The sequence below is a fragment of the Molothrus ater genome, chromosome 30, assembly GCF_012460135.2.
Source record: "Molothrus ater isolate BHLD 08-10-18 breed brown headed cowbird chromosome 30, BPBGC_Mater_1.1, whole genome shotgun sequence".
NCBI classification, from domain to species: domain Eukaryota; kingdom Metazoa; phylum Chordata; class Aves; order Passeriformes; family Icteridae; genus Molothrus; species Molothrus ater.
Window position 1 is genome coordinate 1 of NC_050507.2, and position 19,559 is coordinate 19,559.

General features: G+C 59.7%; 1 protein-coding gene across 1 annotated transcript in view; it reads left to right on the plus strand.

Annotated features, from left to right (window-relative positions):
- The first annotated feature begins 8,840 nt into the window (after positions 1 to 8,840).
- Positions 8,841 to 19,559, plus strand: part of LOC118697393 (cyclic AMP-dependent transcription factor ATF-7-like) — a 48,550-nt gene continuing 37,831 nt past the window's right edge. Inside the window, exons 1-2 of the mRNA XM_036400013.1 lie at positions 8,841 to 8,922; positions 18,924 to 18,982. Of these exons, the coding sequence (XP_036255906.1) occupies positions 18,935 to 18,982 (48 nt within the window). The 5' untranslated portion in view covers positions 8,841 to 8,922; positions 18,924 to 18,934. The remainder of the gene's footprint in view (positions 8,923 to 18,923; positions 18,983 to 19,559) is intronic.

Below are 19,559 nucleotides of genomic sequence, written 5' to 3' on the forward strand. Positions count from 1 at the left end.
CCAGTCCCCCAGTTCGGGTGGGCTGCCCGGGGCAGGGGAGGCAGCGCCCAAATTCGGATTTTTAAGGGGAAAAACCTGAATTTCTGCCACTCTGGGGCTGCTCTCGTGACGCGCAGAGAAGGAATTCGGAGGGGAAAGGGGGCCTGGAATTGGGGCCGGGGGCGTTTGGGGACCCCTGGGGGCCCCGGGAGCGTTTCCAGTTCTGCTCCCAGAACAAACACCGGGATCCAGCCACGCTGGGCAGGGCGAGGTGGAAATCCCCGTTTTCTGTCCGTCCGGCCGTAATTCCTGCGTGTCAGAAACGCCGGGAGCCGCATTCCAGCGCCGCACGCGGCCCAGGCCCCTCCAAAATCATCCACGGCCCAAAACCCCTCTAAAACCATCCATGTCCAATCCCCCTCCAAAATCATCCATATCCCAAATGCCCTCCAAAAATCATCCATATCCAAACACCCGCCCCAAAAATAATCCATATCCCAAAATCATCCATATCCCAAAATCATCCCCTCCCCAGCAGTTTGGCTCCAGGCCTTCCCCCAATTCGCCCCCGAGCAGCAGGGACCCAAATCCGCCAGGTTTTGCCCCATTTCCTGCCAAGAGCAGCGAGCGCGGCCCGTTCCAGCTGCAGCGTTGGAATCCAGGCCCCATTTTCCTTTTTCTTTTTTTTTTTTTTCTTTTTTTTTTTTTTTTTTTTTGAGGGATTCTGGAAGAGCAGCAGGAGGGAGGAAGGGTTTGGAATTTTTTTTTTTTTTGTATTTTTAATTTTTTTTTTTTAAAGGGAGGCTCTGATGCCGTTTATTTTAAAAGGAGGAAAAGGGGGAAACAAAGGGGTGGGAAATGGGTGTTTTGCACCGGTTTTGGGTCGGTTTTTTTTTTTTTGTGGTTTCACCAAAAAGGTCCAAGCCGGAGGCCTGGGCCAAGGAGCGATGCCCAAACAAACTCCAACATTTCCGGATTCAGGGAGAGAGAAGGGGAGGAGAAGGCGCGGAGGAGCCCGGGCGGCTCCCGGAGGCGTTTCCTGGCCCGATCCCCGCGGATTAACCCAAAGCGCGGCTGCGTCAGCGGCCGGGAGGCAGCGCCGCCAATTAACGCTCACGCGCTGCCAATTAACGCTTGCGCAAGGGAGGCGATCGCAGCCCGGTGTCGAATTCCGACGTGCCCGGTGGGGCCGGGCCGGGCGTTAACCCCGCGCTCCTGCGATTTGGGGCTCCCTTTTTTTTCGGGGTTTTTTTGAGCCCCGCTCCGGTTCCGGTCACGGATGGGAACCGTGAGAAATTAATTGTGGGTTACGGAAAAGAGCCCCGGGCTCTGGAGCTGAGATTTAATTAATCACGTGGGGCTTTGTGATCTCGGGCCAGCCCTTATCAGCGAGCCTTATCGGGATCCTTATCAGTGATCCTTGTTACTGATCCTTATCAGCGATCCTTGTCACTGAGCCTTATCAGGATCCTTATCAGTGATCCAAGACTCCGTTTTATCCCTTTAGGGCTCGATTTTACACTTTAGGGCTCGGTGTTATCCTTTCAAGGCTCAGTTTTACCCTTTCGATCTCGGTTTTACCCTTGAGATCTCCAGTTTCGTCCTTTAGGGCCCGGTTTTAGCCCCTAAACCCCGTGCATTGCCTGACTCTCCATAGTCGGGGTTTGGGGCCGTCCCAAACCGCCCCTCAGACCCCAAATCCCCTCCCCAAACCCCAAATCCCTCCCCAAAACCATCCCCAAACCCCAAATCCCCTCACACCCCAAATCCCCTCAGACCCCCGGCCCCACTCCCGGGAGTCGCCCCGGTTCCCGTTCCAGCAGCCCCGTTCCCTTTTTTATCTCTGTTTTCACCGGAGCTCCTGCTGGCTCGGGCTGCGGCCGGGGGGTCCCGTTTCGGGGCATTTCGGGGGGATTTCGGGGCATTTTGGGCCATTTTGGGCCATTTTGGGGCACTTTTGGCCGTTCCGCGGCAGCCGCGGCCGCCGCTCGGGCGCTGCCATCGCCCCCCCTGGCGGCCGCTCCCCGCATTGCACCCAAGCGGGTTCGGCCTGTCCGGAACCCACCCGAACCTCCCCGAACTGTGCCGAACCTGTACGAACAGTCCCGAACCGTCCCGGACCCTGCCGAACCTGTACGAACAGTCCCGAACCGTCCCGGACCCTGCCGAACCGTCCCGAACTCTGCGAAAGTCCCGGACCCTGACGAACCTCCGAACCGTCTCGAACCCCGCCGAAATCTCCCGAACCCTTCCGAACCTCCCCAAACCGTCTCGAACCCTGCCGAACCAGGCCGAACTTTCCCGAAACCCGGTCAAACCCATCCCAGATTTTTGGGGTTTTCCCTCTTTTCCCCTGCCCGTCTCCTCCCTGATCGCCGATTTCCCCGTTAATTGATGTTTTGGCCCAAAATTCAGCGAGCCCCCCTGGCGGGAGGGGGACAAATCCTGCAGAGTCATCCCAAAATTCCCATTTCCCCAAATTCCCCATTTCCCTAAATTCCCCATTTTCCTAAATTCCCCATTTTCCGGGACCGATCCACCTGTGCCTCCCGGCCCTGTTTACAGCCAGGGGATTGGTAAACAGGGAAGGGGCAAAAATCCCATAAAATCCCATAAAAAACCATAAAAATCTTTCAAAATCCCACAAAAATCCCTCAAAATCAAAATCCACAAAAATCCCATAAAAAAAATCCCCACAAAAATCCCATAAAATCCCATAAAATCCCACAAAAATCCCACACAAAAATCCCTCAAAATTGGGGGCTCGTGGGGCTGCCGAGAGCGGAGCTGTGGCCACCAAATTATTCCCTTTCTGCAGTGTCCACACCAAAATGGGCCAATTTTCCCTCAAAATGGTGAATTTCCCTCCCCAAAAAGGCAAATTTCCCCCAAAAATGAGAATTTCCCTCCCCAAAAAGGCAAATTTCCTCACAAAAAAAAGTGAGTTTTCCCCCAAAACGCGAATTTCCCCCAAAGAACACCCCAGTGAGTGGAGGCTGGGCCACACCAGGAATGACCCAAAACGGGGCAGAAAATGGGGCAAAACCCCGGGATTTGGGGCAAAAGGACCCAGAGAACTGCAGGGCGCCACGGGGGATTTCAGAGAAGGGAAAAAAGGGGGGAAATCGGATCTTTTTTTCCCATTTCTTTTGAATTTTATGATTTTTCCCCCATTTCTTTTGAATTTTATTGATTTTCCCCGTTTATTTTGATTTTTATTGATTTTTTCCCGTTTATTTGAATTTTATTGGTTTTTTCCCGTTTATTTTGAATTTTATTGATTTTTTTCCCCCCAAAGCAGCGGATTTGCAGCAGGCAGCGCCGGCTCCTCCCGGGAGGGATAAATAAATAAATTGGGCTGGGACCTGGGGGAAGGAACATTTCCTGACCTTTTCCAAGACAATTAAAATCCCGCTGGAAATGGGGATTTTCAGCAGAAAAACCCAAGCTCTGGATGGGAAAATCGGAGAAGAAACAAAATCAGAATTTAAAAGAAAATCACTATTTTTTCCTTTATTAGCGCCGTTTTTGGGGGAAATTAAAGAGGTTTTGGGGCATCTGCACCTGCTGGGGAGGCAGAATTTTCCCCAGCGATTTTGAGGCAATAAAAGGGGTTTTTGGGGTGGGGGAAATTCTGTTTATGGAGCCTCTCTGTGGTGCTCATTACCAGCACGGGCTGCTTTTGGGTTCTTTTAACGGGGATTTTTTATTTTATTATTGCCTTTTATGGCTTTTATTTTTTTTTCCTTTTCTTTCCGAGGTAGAAATGAAAAAAAAAAAAAAAAAGGGAAAAAAAAGGGGAAAAAAAAGGAAAAAAAAGGAAAAAATCCCATCCGCAGCCCCCCCGCCCCCTCCGTGCCTGGAGGGATCCGATATAAAATCGGGAACAATTTGTCACTTCCAGCAGGAAATAAAAATGACAAATGAGGGGTGGGAGCGCGGGGCTCGGCGGAGGCTGCGCCTCCTGCGCGGGGAGCGGGAGAGGAGGGAGGAAAACCCCGGGTTTGGGGGGAAAAATGGGATTTTGGGGGGGAAATTGGGATTTTAGGGGGGAAAATTGGGATTTTAGGGGGACTATTTGGGATTTTAGGGGGGAAAATTGGGGTTTTTGGGGGGGATTTGCGGGGTGATACTGGGATTTTGAGAGGATACTTGGGATTTTGGGGGGGACATCTGGGATTTTGGGGGCGATATTTTGGGATTTGGGGGGGCAAATTGGAATTTTTGGGGGGGGATTTTTAGGAAGGAAGGAAGGAAGGAAGGAAGGAAGGAAGGAAGGAAGGAAGGAAGGAAGGAAGGAAGGAAGGAAGGAAGGAAGGAAGGAAGGAAGGAAGGAAGAGGGGGAAAAAGGAGGAGAAAAAGGAGGGAAAAAAAGGAAAAAAAGGAAAAAAAAAAAGAGGGGAAAAAAAGGAGGAAATAGAGGAAAAATATGGAAGAAAATGGGAGAAAAGGAGGGAAAAAGGGGGAAAAAGGCCAAAAAGGGATTTCTCCTCCTTGGGCACGTCCTTGCTCCGGGCCTCCTCTCCCGGCTCCCCTCCCCCGCTGGCGTGGATTTTCCGCAGTTTGGGTTTTTCTCTCTGCATACAAATGGCCCCGAGCCTCTCGCCCCTCCCCGCGCCCGCCTCTTTTATGGGGTTTTTTTTTTCCCATATTTCTGGGTTTTTTTATTTTTTCCCCCCCACCCGTTGCCATGGAAACCTTCCCGGGCTGCGCTCCCCCCTCCCGGGGGACAAACAGGGATAAATGGGGATAAACGGGGACAAACGGGGATAAATGGGGACAAACGGGGACAAACGGGGACAAACGGGGACAAACAGGGACAAACGGGGACAAACGGGGACATGGGGACAAACGGGGACAAACGGGGACAAACGGGGATAAATGGGGACAAACGGGGACAAACGGGGACAAACGGGGATAAATGGGGACAAATGGGGATAAACGGGGATAAATGGGGACAAACGGGGATAAACAGGGACAAACGGGGATAAATGGGGATAAATGGGGACAAACGGGGACAAACGGGGACAAACAGGGATAAACGGGGACAAACGGGGATAAATGGGGATAAATGGGGACAAACGGGGATAAACGGGGACAAACGAGGACAAACAGGGATAAATGGGGATAAATGGGGACAAACAGGGACAAACAGGGACAAACAGGGATAAACGGGGACAAACGGGGACAAACGGGGACAAACAGGGATAAATGGGGACAAATGGGGACAAACGGGGATAAATGGGGACAAACGGGGATAAATGGGGATAAACGGGGACAAACAGGGATAAACGGGGACAAACGGGGACAAATGGGGATAAATGGGGACAAACGGGGACAAACGGGGACAAACGGGGACAAACAGGGACAGCCCTGGCACGGGGGGCAGGGGGGGACTGGGGGAGTTTGGGGGGATTTTGGGGACATTGGGGGATGTGGGGACACTGGGGGGATTTGGGGGCACTTCCCGGGAGGACGAATCCCCCAGAGATCAATTGGAATTGGGGATTTGGGGATTTGGGGTTGGAATCGGGGATTTAGGCCTGGGGATCGGGAACCGGGGATCAGCTTTGGGGCTGCAGGTTGGTGGCAGCGCCACCAGGGCCCCGCCTGTCCCCAAGGCTCCGGGTGACCTTTCCCGCTGTCCCTGAGCCATTCCCGCGTTTTTATTCCCTTTTTTTATCTTTCCCTGCTCGCCTGCGGGGGTTGGATTTTCCCGTCGCAGTGTGGGGAGGGGGGAGCGCTGAGCCCCGGCCCGTCCCTCTGTCCCCGTCCCTCTGTCCCTCTGTCCCTCTGTCCCTCTGTCCCTGTCCCTCTGTCCCCGTCCCTCTGTCCCCAAACCCCAGCGCTGTCCCCAGCTGGGAGCAGGACAGCAGGAGGGGCTGCAGGGTGACAAAACCCCCCAAAAATCTCATTTTCAACCCCAAAAGCCCCTCCCGGGGGACAGGGCCGGCCCAGAATACCCAAATTCCCCAAATCCCAAATCCCACAGTTCCTGCCCCACTCCCGGCGCTGTCGGAGTCAATCTCCGGCCCCAATAAATTTCCCAATAAATTTCCCCATTTCCCCCGTCCTGCAGGGAAGATCTGATCAGCCTTTAAATGTCAGACGTAAAGGAAAGTTTGTCATAAAAGAGCGTATAAAAAAAAAAAAAAAAAAAAAAGGGAAAAAAAAATCCGGGAAAAGCAAATCCCGAACCGAGGCAGCCGGAGCTGAGCGGGGCCAGCGGGGTCAGCGACCACCCCAAAAGGGCTCCCAGACCCCAATCCTGGGGAGGAGCCCCAAATCCTGGGGGAGGAACCCCAATTTCTGCAGTGAAACTCCCATTCTCAGGACCAGAACCCCCATTTCGGGATCAGACCCCCATTCCCGGACCATACTCCCCATTCCCAGGAGTTCTGACTCCTTTTTGGGGCCGTTTCTGGCCATTTCCACAGCCCGGCTCTGCCGCTCCCTCCCGTCCCCCCGCCGAACCCAAAACCCCCGAACCCAAAATCCCCGAACCCAAAACCCCGAACCCAAAACCCCGAACCCAAAACCCCGAACCCAAAACCCCCGGAACTCCCCCGAAGCCAAAACCCCCGAAACTCCCCCGAAGCCCCGCGGCTCCCCCCGCCCCAGTCTCGCCCCCGGTGCCGATGTCCCCGTGTCCCCCCCGGAGCAGCGGCACCGATCGATGCCCGCGGCGCCCCCGCGGTGCCCGGGGGGGGTCGGGGTTTGGGGTCTCCCCCCCCGCCGGAGCCGGAGCCCCCCCAGCCCCGGCTCCTCGGCATTGATTTCCTGTTAACGGCCGTTAATTATCGCCCGGCTTTAATTAATGGCCGTGACGGCAGCAGCGCCAACAGAGAGCCGCGGCCGGGGGGGGTGGCAGCGTCCCCAAGGGGGGTGACAGCACCTGGGGGGTGACAGTGTCCCCAAGGGGGGGGGTGTGACAATGTCCCCAAGGGGGGGGGGGAGGAACAGTGTCCCCAAAGTGGGGGGACACAGCGCCGGGGGTGGCAGTGTCCCCGTGTGGGGTGACACAGGACAGGGGGGTGGCAGTGCCCCCAAGGAGGGGGTGACCGTGTCCCCAAGGTGGGGGACACATCACCTGGGGGGGACATTGTGCCCTCCCTGCACCCGGTGGGGACATGGGGGGGACATGGTGGCACACACACACACACACACACACACACACAGGTGTCACACACACACACACACACACACAGAGGTGTCACACACACACACACACACACACACACAGGTGTCACACACACACAGGTGTCACACACACCATACACACACACACACACACACACACACACACACACACAGAGGTGTCACACACACACAGATGTCACACACACACACAGGTGTCACACACACACACAGGTGTCACACACACACACACACACACACACACACACACACACACACAGATGTCACACACACCATACACACACACACACACACACACACACACAGGTGTCACACACACACACACGTGTCACACACAGGCTCACGTGTCACGTGCTCTCCCCAGGTGCGCACACCTGCGCTCCCCCGTTTCCCCGCCAGAGGGCGCGCGCGGCATGGCTCCGCCCACCCCGTTCCAGGCCCCGCCCCCTCCCGCTCTCCTCCGAGTCCTCCAGTCCGGCAGGGGGCGCACTCCCATTCCCGGCCGCGCATGCGCACAGGGAGCGGCCGCGACCTGCCCGGCGGAGCCCGGTGAGAGCGGGGGAGACCGAGAGGGGGGCGGGACAGAGCGGGAGGGGACACCGTGACACCGAGGGCACCCCAGGTGTGCCCGACACCCCCGCGGCCCGTCTCGGCTCCGCTGCCCCACCGGGGCTGACACCTGCAGCGGCACCTCCGTCCCTGTCCCCACGGTGCCACCGTACCTGGTGACAGCGGCACCTCCTGCCCCTCCCGTGTGTGCCCTGCGTGACCCCAGAGCCGGGGGCACCCCTGGGCCCGCAGCCCCTGAGCCTCAGCCCCGTGAATGGGGACAGACAGGGGGACGGGGAGGACAGGGACAGACAAGGGACAGGGGATCGGCACCGTGTTCGGGAGCCTCATCATCGCATACGCCAGGTACAGGGACAGGGACAGACAGGGGGACAGGGACAGGGGGAATGGGGAGACAAGGAGGGAGAGGGGGCTGGGGGTGACAGGGGGGCTTTGAGGGGGACGGGGATGCTTTGGGGGGACAGGGGACTCGGGGAGGACAGAGCTCTGGGGGGGGACATGGGACTGTGGGGTGACAGGGCTCTGTGAGGGGACAGGGACCGAGGTGGCCCTGAAGCAGCAGCTCTTCTCCTACGCCATCCTGAGCTTCGCCCTGTCCGAGGCCATGGGGCTCTTCTGCCTCATGGTGGCCCTCCTCATCCTCTTCGCCATGTGACAGCGGGCGGTGACAGCGGGGACCGGCGGCAATAAACACGGTTCGGTGACAGTCGGAGTTGCTCGTGTCTCCTTGGTGGTCCTCGCAGTGTCACCTGTCTGCCAGCCCTGCCCCGGCTTTGGGGTGTCCCCGGTGCTGGGGGGACAGTGCCAGCCGTGTCCTCCTGGCTTTGGGGCGTGCCAGAGGCTCGGGCCTGGGATTCGGGGGGTGCCTGTGAGCCGGCGGTGTCCCGGGCCTGTCCCGGATCTGTCCCGAGCCTGTCCCAGTCTGTCCCGGGTCTGTCCCGGCTATATCCCGGGTCTGTCCCGGGTCTGTCCCCTCTCCCCACGTGTCGCGGTCCCCGCGGGGCCTCCCGGGCGGGGCCTATCACTGATCACGCCCACTGTGGTGTGGTAACCACGCCCCTTCGCCTCCTCGGCCCCGCCCCCGGCGCGTCCCATTGGCCGCCGCGCCGTTACCTCCGCGCGGGTCTCGCGAGAGCCTGGCGCGCGGGGCGGGGGGGGCGGCGGGAGCCCCAGCGCGAGCGGCGCCAGCGCGAGGACCCGGCCCGGCTCCCTCAGGTAACGGCGGCGCCGGCACGGCGGGAGCGGGGCCGTCCCGAGCGGTTCCGCGGCGGCGGCGGCGGCGCCGGGGCAGCTCCGGGGGCGGCGGGAACCCCGGACGGCCCCTCCCCCCACAACTCTCCCCGAGTTTTCGTGCGGCGGCGGCTCCGCCCGCCCCGCCCCTGCGCTGAGTGGCAGCGCCCCCCGGCCAATCGCATCGCGCGCCGCCCCTGAGCGGCGGGAGCAGCGGCCAATGACGGGCGAGGGGGGCGCCGCTATGAGGCCAAGCCCCGCCCCCGGGGAGGAGCAGAGGAGCAGCGAGGGGCCCGGGCGGTGCCGGGGGGAGCGCGGGGGCAGCCCTGGAATGGGGCTGGGGGCTCAGGGCTGAGGGGAGCCCCGGAATTGGGGACCCCAAAGCTGGACTTGGTGCTCTGGGGTGGGGAGGGGTCTGCACCCCCGGATGTGCTGGGGCCTCAGGGGGGTGTGCAGGGGCTGTCAGGGGATGCAGGGGATCCGGGGGTCCACCCTCCCGCGGATGGGGAGGCGCTGCAGGAGCCCCTGGGCAGCGTTTGGGGAGCTGGGGTCGGTGCCTGCCCTGGCACTGGGGAAGGGAGCAGCAGGAGGGGCCCATGTCAGGAATTGGGGGTTGAGGAGTTTGTTCTCGTCGGGGAATTAAGGGCTGGGCTGGGGGCTGGGGGCAGCGGGGCTCACCTGCGCCTGCACCTTCCCTGGCAGGTGGGAGAGGGCAGGGAGTGCCTGGCTCAGGTGTGAGCGCACACACACAGACGCTGTTCAGGTGTGAGCACACACACAGACACTGCTCAGGTGTGAGCACACACACACAGACGCTGTTCAGGTGTGATCACACACACACAGACACTGCAAAGGTGTGAGCACACACACACAGGCACTGCTCACAGTGGGTCCCACACAGTGCTCAGGTGTGAGCACACACAGCTCATTCCTGTTCCGCTCTCCCCGTCCTGCCCCTTCCTTTGCTGCTCTTTCCTCTCTGCCCCGCCGTCCCTTCGGAGCTGTTCCCTCTGTCCCTGTCTGGGTTATCCCTGTGGACAGCAGGAATTCCCGTTTATCCCCGTGGGGCTGGTCCCGAGGGGTTCCCCAGCTCTGGGCAGAGTGCTTCCCGAGGGTCTGTCCCTAAAGCAGCTCAGGGAAGGGTTTTGCTCCTGCTGCTCTGGGTTGGTTGGGGTTTCAGTGGGCAGTTGCTCTCCCACAGGCCTGCCTGCTTTGGGAACCCAAAACCAGCCCTTTTCCTGTGGATTTGGGCACCCTGGTGGTCCTGAGCTGTGGGACACCCTGGTGAGCCCCGGAGGTTGTGTCCACCAGGAACTCCAGCCTTTTCCCGGGATTTGTGTGTGTTTCCCTGCATCCCTGGGATCTCTCGGACCAGGAGCAGGCTGCGCACAAACTCTGGGGATGCCACAGCTCCCTCTGAGATTCCTCTTTCGCGGGGCCCGGGGCCCGGGGCCCGTCTCTGATGTGCGTTTCTGTTTTATTTCTGCTTTCTCGGGGTTCCTCATTCCCCTGGGCTCTCCCCGTTTCCCGGCAGGTCCCTGTGCTGTGCTGGGGCCCAGCTGCAGGTGCCAGGTGCTCCCAGGGGCACTGAGCACACCTGGGCAGGTGTGGCAGTGCCGTGGGATCCCTGGAGGGAGGCAGAGATGTGGCTAAGCCACAATTCCAGCTCCTGATTCCTGTCTTTATTCCCGTCTATTCCGAAATCCCCGTGAGCCAGGCCCGAGGGTGGATTCCAGGGGTTTTGGGGATGGGAACCCCCCCGGCATTGGGAAATGGGGAACTTGGAGAGAGGAAGCACCAGCAGGGCTGGGGGACACCAGGGCTGCGGGCGGGGTCGGGCTGGGTTCAGTGCCCCTCCTGAGGAGGGGAATGTGCTGGGGAGCAACCCTGGGAGCTGCTTGCGAGCAGCATCCTGCGCAGGAACGGCTGGGGCTGCTCCGGGGCCCCGGCTGGGGCTGCTCTGGATCTGCCCGGGCTCCCCGGGCCAGGCCCCGTGCCCACGTCTGGGTCTGTGTGTCAGGGAAGCAGCTCTGCCTTGCCTTTGGCTTTGGACTTGTTTCTGCTGTGTCCCACGTGATGCTGCTGCGCCTCTGTTTGGATTTATTTATCCTCGGACTTTCTTGGGGCCTTCTGTTTCTTTCCCTTTCTTTTTCTTTCCCCTTCTGGTTCTTTCCCCTTCTTTTTTGTTTCCCCTTCTTCTTCGTTTCTCTTCCCACTCCTGGCACTGTGAATCAAGGCCAGATTTCCCAAACTGCTTTTTCCCTCCTCGTTCAGCACCAAGCTGTGCTGCAGCCAGGAAAGGTTGGAGGTGGTGAGGAATTCCCAAGGGATGCTCCCCATCCCTGGGCTTGTCCCTCACCTTTCCTTTGTTTCCCCATTTTTTTTGGCATCTCCCTGTCCCCAAAACCTGCCGGGTTCCCTCTAGGGTGCTGGTGCTCCATCCCACAAGGCTTCACTTGGAGTTCTGGGAGCTCCTGTGGGGGAACGGGGGCTCTGCTGCCCACCAAAGCACAGCTCGAGCCATGGCTGCAGCGCCTGGGGTTTCCGCAGAGCCCTTTTCTGCAATCCCTTCTGCAGTCCCTCCTGCCTGGAGCATTTCTCTCTCCCCTCAGACTTTTAGGGCTCGTGCATCAAACAGTGGCACCCTAAAAGCCTCCAAAAGCTGAACAGAGGGAAGTGCCCGGGCGGGATGGGATAATATCAGGTGGGGCAGAGTGTTTTGTGTCAGCGTGGGGCCTCCCTGTGTGCCCTGGCTCCGTTATTTGGGTTCATGGCAGGGTTTTTATCCAGGTGCTCGTTCGCAGCCCTGACTTTGCTCTTCCCTTCAAACCATCCCCACACGTCGGCAGGGAAAATATGTTCCAGCTCAGCTCGGGGCTCTCATGCCTCGTTTGCAGCAGCTTTCATTGAAACAAGGGCTCTGAAGTGGTGAAATAATTTCAGGAAATGGGACTCCAGTTTCTGGGTCACTCAGGCATTTCCGAGGTAAAATACTGCTCTCTGCGAGGCCGTGTGGCTTTGCTGTAATTACCGGGCCGGGCAGGAGCAGCGGCTCTCCGAGGCCTCCCCTTCCTCCCCTAAAGCTGAATTATTTCCCTGCGCTGCCGTAGATCTCAGCAGTGCCGAGATGGATCGCCCGGCGCCGAGGCCACCCCGATCCTGCCCGGGAAATCAAATCGCTGCTCGGGGAGGAAACATTCTCCTGCAGCAACCGGGGCTGGGGGTGTGCTTTGTGCCAGGGTCAGGCACAGGTCGTGCCCTGGGGGCGGGCAGAGCTCTGGGTCTCACGGGGCTGGGAGGTCCCTGGGGCAGCTTGGCGCTCCTGGGGGACACTCGGAGCTCCCAGAGGTGGCTCAGAGGTCCTGGAGGTGGCTCAGAGGTCCTGGAGGTGGCTCGGAGCTCCCAGAGGTGGCTTGGAGCTCCTGAGGGACACTCGGAGCTCCTGGAGGTGGCTTGGAGCTCCTGGAGGCCTCTCCAGCCTCAGGGATTTCCCTTTGGCCCCACAGGTCCCAGAGCCAGCAGCTGCCCCCAAACAGGGCCCAGACGCTCCCAGTCCCTGTCCAGGTGCTCTGGGCGAGGGCAGGGTCGGTGTCTGGCTCTGCTCTGTGGGGACAGGACGGTGACAATGCCCCTGGAGCCTCTGCAGCCCCTCTGCTCCCGGAGAGCTCCGGGACCCTCTGTGGGCTCACCTGAGGGCCAGGTGAGCAGCTCTGACAGCAATGGTGCCGCTCCAAAGCTGTCCTAAGGCACTTGCCAGCAAGAAATGAGGGTTTGCACATCTCTGACGCCCTGGGGCGATGGGGTTTTGGCTTTTTGGGCATCCTCTCCGAGCCCGAACACCCAGAAAGGCCCAGCCCGAGGGAGCTGCTGGGACTTGGCTGAGGTTTCTGGTTAAACACCCTGTGGCTGGGGGGGATTTGTTTCCAGCGAATTCCCTGCCAATATTCCAGTTTATACAGTTGGGTTTGCTTTGCTTTGTCAAGCCCACGAAGCGCGAGGGTGTTGTGCCTCCAGAGCAGGTTTTATAGCCCGGGCTCTTGGCCTCCTTTCCCACACGACAATTTTAAACTCTCGCAGCTTTTTGGTTACAAAGCAAACACTCTCCCTCCTTCCCTCACACCCCGAAATAGCTTGAGAGTCGCAGTTTGGGCCCAAGAGCCGCCCTGGGGGGGCCTCTCCCTGCAAAACTGAAAGTCTTTCGCAATTTCCATGGGTGGATCCGGGCGGGGAGAGGCAGGGAGGGCTGCGGGCACCCCGAGGGGCAGGAGCAGCCCTGGCCGGGTGCGGGCAGGGGCAGGAGCAGCCCTGGGCCCGGTGTGTGGAGCTCGGGATTGCCCTGAGGGCAGGAGCAGCCCTGGGCCCGGTGTGTGGAGCTCGGGATTGTTCGGATCGTTCTGAGGGGCAGGAGCAGCCCTGGCCGGGTGTGTGCAGATTGCTCTGAGGGCAGGAGCAGCCCTGGGCCCGGTGTGTGGAGCTCGGGATTGCTCTGAGGGCAGGAGCAGCCCTGGGCCCGGTGTGTAGAGCTCGGGATTGCTCTGAGGGCAGGAGCAGCCCTGGGCCCGGTGTGTGGAGCTCGGGATTGTTCGGATCGTTCTGAGGGGCAGGAGCAGCCCTGGCCGGGTGTGTGCAGATTGCTCTGAGGGCAGGAGCAGCCATGGGCCCGGTGTGTGGAACTCGGGATTGTTCGGATCGTTCTGAGGGGCAGGAGCAGCCCTGGGCCCGATGTGTGGAACTCGGGATTGTTCGGGTCGTTCTGAGGGGCAGGAGCAGCCCTGGCCGGGTGTGTGCAGATTGCTCTGAGGGGAAGGGGCAGCCCTGGCCCGGTGTGTGGAACTCGGGATTGTTCAGATTGCTCTGAGGGATGGGATCAGCCCTGGCCCGGTGTGTGGAACTCGGGATTGTTCGGATCGTTCTGAGGGATGGGATCAGCCCTGGCCCGGTGTGTGGAACTCGGGATTGTTCGGATTGCTCTGAGGGACAGCAGCAGCCCTGAGCCCGGTGTGTGGAATTCGGGATTGTTCGGATCGTTCTGAGGGATGGGATCAGCCCTGGCCCGCTGTATGGAACTCGGGATTGTTCAGATTGCTCTGAGGGACGGGATCAGCCCTGGCCCGGTGTGTGGAACTCGGGATTGCTCTGAGGGCAGGAGCAGCTCCAGGAGCTGCCCTGGGCCCGATGTGTGCAGATTGCTCTGAGGGGAAGGGGCAGCCCTGGCCCGCTGTGTGCAGGGCAGGGGCAGGAGCAGCCCTGGCCCGGTGTGTGGAACTCGGGATTGTTCAGATTGCTCTGAGGGACGGGATCAGCCCTGGCCCGGTGTGTGGAACTCGGGATTGCTCTGAGGGTAGGAGCAGCTCCAGGAGCAGCCCTGGGCTGGTACCCACAGCTCTGGCTCACCCCGAGGTGCCACAGCAGCAGGGATGAGGATGAGGATGAGGATGAGGTGCCAGCCTGGCTCCACAAAGCAGGTGGGACCCCACTCCTGCTTTTCCCTTGGATTTTCTGAAGGAGCAGCTCGAGCTGTTGGTTGTTCCCTCACATGAGGGTGGGTCATGGTGCTCACAGTCACCCCCGGGAGGGGATGAGGACAGGGCTGTGTCCCTGCCCATCCCGGGTGGCCCTGCTGTCCCCAGCCTGTCCTGAGGCTCGGGAAGCTCAGGGCTGGCCATGACTGCCCTCAGGAAAACCATGGGAGCCTTTCCTGGCCGGCCTCAGAGCACTCTGCTTCCTTCCTTGAGCTTTCAGGGGAAACCTCCGAGGTTCTGGAGAGCCTGGGGGGCACAGCCTGGGGGCACAGCCCGGGACACAGCCCTGTGCTTCCTTCTCCCGGGCTGGAAATGGCACTCAGGGCTGCCTCCCCTCCCTGCTGCTCCCCCAGAGCCATCCGGGCCTGGCACTGGGGTTTGTGTGTTCTCCTGGAAGCCAGAGGCTGCTCCAGCCCCGATCTGCAGCCATCCATAATAATCTCGTTTATTGTGGCTCTCCCTGCTCTCCCCCTGCCCGTGCTCGGGGCTGGGCCGGTGCCTGGAGCACCGTTTGTGTTTGAATGGGTTTGTTTGTGCTCCTGGCACGGCTCCCGGGCTGGCAGGGCCGCCCGAGGAGCAGGGCTGGGCTGGCCAAGAGTTAACCCCATGGAGCTGGGCTGGCCAAGAGTTAACCCCATGGAGCTGGGCTGGGCTGGCACTCACTGCGTTCAGAATTAACCCCACTGAGCTGGGCTGGGCTGGCACTCACTGAGCTCTGAGTTAACCCCATGGAGCTGGGCTGGCCACTCCTGGGCTCTGAGAATCAACCCCATAACAGGGTTTTATCCCCAAAGTGCCCCAAAAAGCACGCAGCCTTTGTGCCAGCTCGTTCTATCCCCCTCCATCGCTGCTCTCCACAGCAGCTCAGGGCAGGCAGGAGTTACTGAGGATGGGCTGAGGGAGCCTTGCCCAGCTCCAGGAGTTGCTGAGGATGGGCTGAGGGACCGAGGGAGCCTTGCCCAGCTCCAGGAGTTGCTGAGGATGGGCTGAGGGACCAGGGGAGCCTTGCCCAGATCCAGGAGTTGCTGAGGATGGGCTGAGGGAGCCTTGCCCAGCTCCAGGAGCCCCTGGCCCTCCCTGCCGGCCCCCTGCCCCTTCCCTGGGCACAGCCTCTCTCTCCTGCAGCTGCTCCTGGCCCAGCCTGTGCCCCAGCCTGGTTTTGTGCCTCTTCAGGCCCAGCCTGTTTGTAGGAGGTGGCTCTCGCAGCCCTGCTGGGTTTGGTTCGTGGTTGGTGCAGCCCTCAGCTTTAATTTTGTGGTCACGTTAATGTGAAGTTTATCCTCATGGTTTACGGGCATAACCCAGAATTGTGCTGGAGAGGGATCTGTCCTGGAGAGAGATCCCAGCTGGAAAAGGGATAAAAGGGATCCCTGCTGGAGAGGGATCTGTCCTGGAGAGAGATCCCTGCTGGCACAGAGCACTGTCTGCATCCCCCCAGGTGTTTTTTGGGGCCTGCAGCATTCCCAGTGCAATTCCCAGCGCAATCCCAAATGCATTCCCAGCGCAATTCCCAGCGCAATCCCAGCTCATTCCCAGTGCATTCCCAGTACAATCCCAGCGCATTCCAGTGCAATCCCAGCTCATTCCTAGTGCAATTCCCAGCACAATTCCCAGCGCATTCCCAGTGCAATCCCAGCTCATTCCCAGTGCATTCCTGCCCGTCCTGCAGTGCCCAGCTGCAGTCCTTGGGCACCAGCATTCCTGCAGCAGGGTCACGTGCCAGGACAACAATAGAACTTTATTTTTAGAGCATTTCCCAGCTCCGTGCCCGGCATTCGGCAGGGCTGAGGTCCAGGGAGTTCCTTCCGTCTTCACGCTGGGGTTTAAGGAGAGGTGATTTTTTGCTGTTTTGTGGTGTTTCTCAGGGGGCTCTGAGGCGCTGCAGGAGCCCAGCGTGGTTTGCAGTGAGGGAGCCGCAGCCACGGCAGCCTGGGACACCCCGGGGCCGGGTGCTCCTGGCTTGGGCGAGCCAGGAGAGACTCAGGTTGCCAAATCCTGGCTGCCAGCCCCAGCTCCTTCTCCAGCACAGCCCCGCGGGACGGGCGGGGGCAGGCCGGGCTGGCAGGGCTGCGGTGGCACAGCCAAGGCCAGCCCAGCTCTGGGTGTGACTGTGCCACCGGGCTGTCCCCACCCACACAGCCCTGTCCCCCGCAGGGCTCGGGGGAGAGCAGAGCCCAGGGGCTGCGGGAAGGTGAATTTGCAGCCAGCCAGGTGATCCATGTGGGCCAGCAGGGCAGGGATCCCACCCCAAACTCCTGGGGGAGAGACCCCAAATCCCGGGGGAGAAACCCCCAAATTCCTGCGGGAGAAATCCCCAAATTCCTGCGGGAGAAATCCCCAAATTCCTGGGGGAGAAAACCCCAAATCCTGGGGGAGAAACCCCAAATCCTGCGGGAGAAATCCCCAAATTCCTGGGGGAGAAAAACATCCCCCTGTAGCTCCCGCAGAGCCGTCTGTCCGTGCTTTTCCCTGTCCAGAGCATGCCAATCCCATCCCAGCGGTGCCAGGTCATGCCAGGGCTGCCGGGAGAGAGCTCCCAGCCCCAATCAGCTCCTGCCTCGGGCTCTTGCCGAGCACAGGATTTATGGAGGGAATTTGTCCCGGCTAAACGTGACATAAATCTGAGCACACGTGTGCGTCCTGTGCGTGCTGCGCAGCCAGGGGCGGCTGAGCCCTGCTTGGGGAACGGGGGTATCCATTGAATCCTGCTTTGGGAACGGGGGGATCCATTGAATGCTGCTTGGGGAACAGGGGTATCCATTGAATCCTGCTTTGGGAACGGGGTATCCATTAAATCCTGCTTTGGGAACGGGGTATCCATTGAATCCTGCTTTGGGAACGGGGTATCCATTGAATCCTGCTTGGGGAATGGGGGATCCATTGAATCCTGCTTTGGGAACAGGGGGATCCATTGAATCCTGCTTTGGGAACGGGGGGATCCATTGAATCCTGCTTTGGGAACGGGGTATCCATTGAATCCTGCTTGGGGAATGGGGTATCCATTGAATCCTGCTTTGGGAACAGGGGGATCCATTGAATCCTGCTTTGGGAACGGGGTATCCATTGAATCCTGCTTTGGGAATGGGGTATCCATTGAATCCTGCTTGGGGAACAGGGGGATCCATTGAATCCTGCTTTGGGAACAGGGTATCCCCTGAGTTCTGCTGTCACCTCAAGGCCTGGGCAGGATTTGTCCCTGCTGCTGTCCCCTGCTCTGGCAGCTCCCGTGTCGCTGCTGGGGTTTCTGGGGCCGTTCCTGGTGTTCGGGTGCCTTTGTTCCCCCTGGGCCGGGCAGGGCTCTGGCTGCCAGCCCGTGCCACTGGTGACAGGGACATTTATCCCCATTGCTGTCGGTGACAGGGACATTTATCCCCATTGCTGTCGGTGACAGGGACATTTATCCCCATTGCTGTTCGCACAGCCCCCGGAGTTTGGCTCCATAAATCCAGCCCCAAAGCCAGCCCAGCTCCGGGGCTGCCGCCCTGTGGGATCCCGGCTCCTCTCTGCTCAGCCCGCCGTGGCCGTGGGGAGGGATTCCCCTCCTGCGGCAGAGAATCACCATTTTCAGCAGCTCATTGATTCCTGCCCGGGGAGCAGGGGCTCCTGCCGCTCTCCCTGCCGCATTCCTGGAGCTCTTTCTCACAGGCTCCTAAAAATACCCGCCCTGGGGCTGCAGTGCAAGCCCTGCGGCCCCAGCCCCTCGCTGCCAGCCCAGCCCAGCCCAGCTCGGAGCAGGAGGTGCTGGCAGTCCCCAGGAAGCAGCATTTGCTTTGTCACAGCTCTGTGAAATCCTGCTGTCAAATAGCAGTGGGTGGAGGAGGGAACCGATGTTTCTGAGTTTGAGACTGGGGGGGAGGGTTTCACTTTATTTACTCTTATTTTTTATTAATGAGAGCAGCTTCACTTGTAGCATAATAGGAGTGAGTGTTTTGTTATCCTTGGCTGTAATCCGTGATAAACTGCCCCTGCCATCAGCCTTGTAGTTTACCCACTGGGGAGCCCGATTATTGCCTTGTAAAACGGAGCACCACTCCTATAATCCCTTAATTAATTAAATGACAAATTTTAGTTCTCTCCCATTGAAAATATAACCGGTGCAGAGAGAGGCCGTGGATTTATTTGATGGCTGCTCGCTCGCACTTTGTTTTCTGTGGATTGCCACTGTCCCTGCTGATTTGTTGGTGCTGGGGGGGTGCCTGGGCTGGCTCTGAGCATCCCCGGGGCTCCCAGGATGTTCCCTGACCCCATAAGCACCGGGGGGGGACGAGTGGGGCCGTGCTGGGGGGGCTGTGCTGCTGCCCCCCCTCGGGCGGGGACACCCCTGGGTGCTGCTGGAGCCCAGGGAAGCTCCCACACCCTCCCAGATCCTAAACCCGGGCCGGGGTAATTCCATCCCGGCCCCCGCGGGTGCTGTGGGCATTTCTGGGGCTCTTTAAGGATTTCTGTCCCTTCTCTGCTCCCCAGGCTGCTGCAGGATGGGTGACGACCGGCCCTTCGTGTGCAGCGCCCCGGGCTGCGGACAGGTACGGCCTTGGGCTCTGCTCTCGTGGGATTTTGGCTGCTTTGGGGTCTGCTCTTGTGGGATTTTGGCTGCTTTGGCTTTGGGGTTTAATGGGATTTTGGCTGCTTTGGGGTCTGCTCTGATGGGATTTTGGCTGCTTTGGGGTCAGGGTTTGGTCTCACAGGATTTTGTCTGTTTTGGCTTTGGTGTCTAATGGGGTTTTGGTTTACTGGGACTGTGGCGGGTTCATCCCCAGGCCAGAGCGCTCTGAGCTGCTGTTCCAGGGGATCCCTGGGGAAAAGCAAAGCAGCCCCTGGGGTCTGTGGGGTGCACGCCCTGGCTGGGGGCTCCCAGCAGAGCCCCCTGGGACGGGGCTGTGCCCCCGTCCTGCTGCCAGGGGATAAACCCGGAGCCCTGCAGGGCCAGGAGGCTCCCGAGTTCCCCTCTGGAGCAGCTGGGAATGTGACAGGTGATGGTCCCCAAAACGCTATTTTGGGACGGGCTTCGTCCTGTGCCTGCGGGAATTCCTCCTCCCTGGAGCCTCTGTGCAGCTTCCCGGGATGGGAGAGGTGGGGGAGGCTCATCCTCCTCCAGCCTCA